This window comes from Nicotiana tabacum, chromosome 3 (assembly GCF_000715075.1).
Source record: "Nicotiana tabacum cultivar K326 chromosome 3, ASM71507v2, whole genome shotgun sequence".
In the NCBI taxonomy this organism is placed as follows: Eukaryota; Viridiplantae; Streptophyta; class Magnoliopsida; order Solanales; family Solanaceae; genus Nicotiana; species Nicotiana tabacum.
In genome coordinates this window covers 8617090-8622780 of record NC_134082.1, presented here as the reverse complement: position 1 = coordinate 8622780, position 5691 = coordinate 8617090, and the positions used below count along the sequence as shown (strand labels likewise).

The window sequence follows — 5691 nt, the reverse complement described above, 5'->3', positions numbered from 1 at the left end:
TTAACTTGTAAAAATAAAATAATATACAGTTTGTAAAATTTACACAAATAAGTAGAATTTAGTATTTTGATATCGATTAAATTGATGTTTGTTAAATAAAATTATAAAAAATTTATAATATTTAATAAACTGTTAAATCTAAAATAGTTAATAAAAAGTTGTTAAAATTTATCTTTATATGTTTTTAAAAGGAGACCTGAAAATACGGGGGAAAAAAAGTAGCGAGTAAAACTTTTTTTTGGAGCTTTTGTTATGAATCGAAACAAAGAGCAAAGATAAACTATATTTGTTAAGCTTGGTACTGCTTCTAATGCCGAATACAGGCGAGAATTTAGTCTTTATCTGAACTCGATTGTATATAATTTTGGGTCCGCCACTGAATTCATTACTAGTTGTCTGACTCAAATATTCAATTACTGGTCTATATTTGTCTTGTATTGAGAGTTTTCTTTTTCCTTTTTTGGTTACTTTCTTTTTGGTCATGGATTAAACGTGAAAATGAGTAAACGTGTAAATAGCACATGCAAAGAACAAAAACCTGCCATGTTAACATTGTTTGCATTTTAACTTGACGTGGTGTAGTGGATAAGGCCGCTCCTTTCTTAACTAGAGGTTTCGAGTTCGAGTCTTGAATATAAAAAAATAATTGGTAGGGAGCCGCTATTTTACTTTATGTGGTTTGATTCGGAGTATACGAGCATCAAAGTTTTTAATTTTGAACATGAAATTAAATAAAAATTGTTTAAATGTTTTAAAAATAAATTTACATATTTGAAAAATTATATATGAAGTACTATAAGCCATAATAATTTATATTTTAAAATACTTATAAAATATTTAAGAAATTCATGGTAAAAAAGGAATTTCCTAAACTCCCTAAATATTAATATAAACACATAAATTAAAATTGAGGGTGTAAGAATTTTATTAAATATTTATAAATATTGGTTACAAATTAATTATTATTATAATATTAACATAAAATTATTATAAAAATTTATAAATTTTAAATTCCGAATCTACATCTGCACAACATTAGCACCTAACATGAACCTTTTCGCAGTGAAACAAACCTCGTTCTGCCGCAATAACAGCACCCACTGACACATACAACGTTGCTACTTGTTGTGTATCTTCCTTTGTGCCCCTCTAGTTTTTGTCTACTTTCTTTTTTTGGTGAAATCAGGAGGCAAAAAATCCGTAATTTCTATAGCTACAAGGGCTTCTCTCTCCCTTATTTAACCTGTTAATAAGGTAAAGATTTCAGCTTTTTCAATATATCTTGCATTAAGATAATTAATATTTGAATTTTTTTTCTTGATTCTTGATTTTGGGTCTCTGGTTATTTCTTAATTTGACAAGATAATCATTTTTTTTGCTGATTTCTTGAGATAGTATGATTCAAGATTGACCCTTTATTATATAAATGATGTTGTTTTGATATGTTATTGTAGAATCCTTCTGTTCAATTGTCCATTTGTAAATTCTTTTTTCTCTTGATATCTATTTTAGTTTAAATCAACACCTTTTGGTGGACTTTGTCAAGAATTAAATTTCACGATAGCTAAATTCTGTCCAGGTAGGGTTTGCGTCCATGCTACCTTCTCAGACCCCACTCGTAGGATTAGACTAGGTTTGATAGCTAAATTCTGAAGATAAAACCTTACAGCTATTTATCAAAAGAAGGGGGCAAAAAGGACCTTTACAGTTATTGATTGTGGAGCCTCTTCAGATAATTTATTTGAGTGTCTGACTGACTTTTATTTTTATTCCATTCCATTTGGATTTGAATTTACTAGCCGTTGATTTTAGTTATGTAACTTAAATGGCTAATATCGCAAACAGTAGAGATATTTCATGGTCTAACGCATAGTTCTTGTTGATATATCCAACATGTTAGTTAAATCTGAAGTAGGAATTATCACTTGTTTTCTTGGAATTAGGAAGTCCCAAGTAGTTTCGTTATGATTTTCGAATCCTTTTCAAACTTTGTGTATTGATAGACAGGGCGCCTCGTGCACAAAGCTCTGCTATCGCAAGGTTTGGGGAAGGGCCCGACCATATTGGATGTTATTGTACGCAGTCTTACTTTACATTTTTGCAAGAGGTTTTTCCACAAATTGAACCCGTGACCTATTGGTCGCACAACAGAAACTCTTACCGTTGCGCGAAAACTCGCTTTCATAACTTAGTGCATTGATGTTTATATTTGGCATAAAGTTAGAGCCACCATAAGCTTCCTCTATTGCACCTTGCTTTACATATATACTAATATATGATCAACAGACAACTACCACCGTCCATCATATTGCTCAAGACGCATTTTTTTGTCGTTTTAAATCTTATTTCTATCGTTGAAAGTGTAATACTGTCTAGCTACTAAAATCTTTTCGTGATTTCGCCTTTTCCAGGGGCAGCGGAAGCTCATCTAGTTGCTCGACTACACACTTTTTCAGCGTTTTCTAGTGGTCATTGAGAATAGAGAATCCTAGGAATGCTGAAATATGTGTTTGAATGTCTGGGATTTAAAAACTGATCTTCTTGAGGATTTGGTCTTAATAGCGTTTCCATTTTTTGTTCTTGAAAATATTGGGCCTAGGTTCTGCAATCATAGCATCAATTTTGGTGGCAAGATGCAAAGTGCGTGGAGTAGCAGCACATTGCCCGTTGCGTTAACAAATGAGAATTCGTGCACGGATGGTTGAATGGCGCTAAATTATAAGGTTTTGAATGTAAGTTGTACTAGTCGGAGAGATAGATAGGTTAGTGCTTACTTAACTAGTACTAGGTTTAATAGATTTTTATATGGCAAATAAAGGAAGCATTCTGATGGAGCGATATGAAATGGGGAGATTGTTAGGTCAAGGTACATTTGCTAAGGTTTACTATGCTAGGAGTGTCAGAAATGGGGAGAGTGTTGCCATCAAAGTTATTGACAAGGAAAAAGTTCTAAGGGTTGGACTCGTGGATCAGATCAAACGGGAAATATCCGTTATGAGATTAGTCAGACATCCTAATATCGTGCACCTTTACGAAGTCATGGCCACGAAAACAAAGATTTATTTCGTGATGGAGTATGCTAAAGGAGGTGAACTCTTTAACAAGGTGGCGAAAGGACGGTTAAAAGAGGACGTCGCACGAAAATATTTTCAACAGTTGATAAATGCTGTAGATTTTTGCCATAGCAGGGGTGTCTATCACCGGGATTTGAAACCTGAAAACTTACTGTTAGACGATGATGAAAATTTAAAAATTTCAGATTTTGGTTTAAGTGCTTTTGTCGAGTCAAAGCGTCAAGACAAACTCCTACACACTATGTGCGGGACTCCAGCCTATGTTGCTCCGGAGGTGATCAATAGAAAAGGCTACGATGGTGCGAAAGCTGATATTTGGTCATGTGGGGTTGTCCTATTCGTTTTGTTGGCTGGTTATCTTCCATTTCAGGACTCAAATTTAATGGAAATGTATAGGAAGATTGGCAAAGCTGAATTCAGATGTCCAAGTTGGTTTCCAGCAGAAGCCCGGCGGCTACTTTCGAAAATGTTGGATCCTAATCCAAGCACAAGAATTTCTCTTGCAAAAATTAGTGGGAGTACCTGGTTCAGGAGGGCAATTTCTATTTCCTCTAAATCTTCCGTAGTAGACGAAGTAAGCATGGATTTAGCTTCAGTAAATACAGAGGAAAAGCAAGAGGTGGCTAGGATTCCAAACTTGAACGCATTTGATATCATTTCCCTTTACGCTAAGTTTGATTTGTCCAAATTATTTGAGGAGCCTTGTTTAAAGAAAGAAGCTAAATTCACATCCTGGAAACCTGCGTCGGTCATCATATCCAAGCTGGAAGATACCGCTAAACACCTTAAGCTGAAAGTTAGAAAACGGGATGCAGGATTACTGAGATTTGAAGGTACAAGGGAAGGAAGAAAAGGGATTTTAGCCATCAACGCGGAGATCTTTGAGGTCATTGAGGCTTTTCATTTGGTGGAAGTGAAAAAATCAGATGGTGATACATTGGAATATCAGAAAATATTGAATGAAGGCCTAAGACCAGGTCTTCAGGATATTGTTTGGACTTGGCAAGAAGAAAAACAACCTCAGCAATCAGAAGATCAACTCGACGAGCAGCCGAATGATCAACTTCAGCAGCAAAAGCAACAACAACTGCACCTCCAACAACATCTAATTCAGCAAGAGCAATTACCTTGACTACGATACACTTCCTTGTTCACATTTTTTCGAGGTAGATTCAGGAGTTAAACTTGATGGGTTCAATCTTTAAGGTTCTTTTGCTGAACTCATTGTACTCTTGATGTTATCGGTTTAGAATTTAATATTGGTTGAAATTCTAGTGATATTTTACATTTTTACTTATGTTTTGTGTTGAAAATACTGAATTAAGTTGAAACCATAGAGTATAGGCTGTATCAAACCTCTGCATTTTGTTCTAGATGTACATTGAGTAGTTGAGATCTTCCTAATCATGGTGTTGTTTAAACAATATATCTCAAGTATAAGTGCTTTGTGTTTTCATAGTATCCTTTTTTGTTTTCTCATAAATGTCTTTCTTTACTTATAGCATTCTTGCAATCATATATTCTTGGTTTCATTGCAGCAGTTGGTTATTGAAATGACACTTTTTGCATCTGATTTTAGGCTTTCTTGTTTTCCATCTGCTAGTGTTTCATGCAACAACAACAAAAAACTCAGTGAGTTCCTACAAGTGGGGTCTGGGGAGGATAAGATGTATGCAGCCTTACCCCTACTCAGAAAGGGCAAAGATGTTGTTTCCGATAAACTCTCGGAATCTACTAGTGTTTCATGACAAGGATATAAGATAATGTTAGCAAATTATTCCTTTTGGATTAAATATTTTTCTCAATCATGGTTCGAAAAACCTTGGCTCAAAAGTAAGAGTTGCCGTTTTGTGACCCCAAGAGATCACCGCTTCAAGTTATGAATTAAGCCTCTTGCAGAAATTCAAGGTAAGGTTGCGCACAATACACCTAATGTGGTCTGACTCTACATAAACCAAATATTTACTTTTGTTCCAAGAAAGAAAAGGACAATCTTGGTTTCTTTTCTCTGGATGAATGCGACATTTGTAGTTAAAAGTTAAACCATGTTAAACTTCTGAGCCAGCAGAAACAAAGGTAGTAACTTTAATTGGTTTTGGCTAAAAAGGAGGTTATCAAATTCTCATCATTTGAATGTGAAGACAATAAATAGTTTGCTTTCTTCTTAACTATTCTTTTGTTTTTATTTTCCTAAAAACTCTTTAGTCTTTACAGTGCCTCTTGCTGTAACAGAGTATAATTTCAATATAATGATAGCGTATAAAAAATATTATACTATCATGTCTTTTAAAAGATAACGACAAGTAATAGTAACAAAAAGTAAGAGATAATATATAACCTAAAAAGTAGGGCAGTTTATCTGCAACAACGGATAAAATGTATTAATAACGGATTTTTTAAATATTATTAGTGTATATAAGTAAATACAACCTGATACTTGTGTCTTACTCCACTAAGGATGGAGTTTCATCTATGGGTGTTTATCGGGCGGGCTGGGACGGGCTGAACGGGAAAAACTCCAGTCCATTCGGTTAGCGGGCGGGTTGTTAGCGGGCTCTTAGTGGGCTGTGTTTTTTCGGGTTTTTGTGGGCTCGTATGGGTTAGGGCTCAAACGGGC

The 5691-nt window shown here is 34.7% G+C and overlaps 1 protein-coding gene across 2 annotated transcripts; it reads left to right on the top strand.

Annotated features, from left to right (window-relative positions):
- Positions 1 to 1066: 1066 nt before the first annotated feature.
- Positions 1067 to 5078, top strand: LOC107824640 (CBL-interacting protein kinase 2-like). Of its 2 annotated transcripts, XM_075249203.1 has the most exons (3): positions 1067 to 1254; positions 2412 to 4240; positions 4678 to 5078. In XM_075249203.1, exon 2 carries the CDS (start codon positions 2806 to 2808, stop codon positions 4204 to 4206), a length of 1401 nt encoding a protein of 466 aa, XP_075105304.1. In that variant the 5' UTR covers positions 1067 to 1254; positions 2412 to 2805; the 3' UTR covers positions 4207 to 4240; positions 4678 to 5078. The 2 variants fall into 2 exon arrangements, with proteins under 2 accessions (XP_075105304.1, XP_016506926.1); XM_016651440.2 differs by lacking the exon at positions 4678 to 5078 and having other exon boundaries at positions 2412 to 4500.
- The last annotated feature ends 613 nt before the right edge of the window (positions 5079 to 5691 follow it).

What these genes read in the sequence shown, in the direction of transcription:
- LOC107824640 (XM_075249203.1), top strand. Translation starts at nt 2,806, where the DNA reads ATGGCAAATAAAGGAAGCATTCTGATGGAGCGATATGAAATGGGGAGA.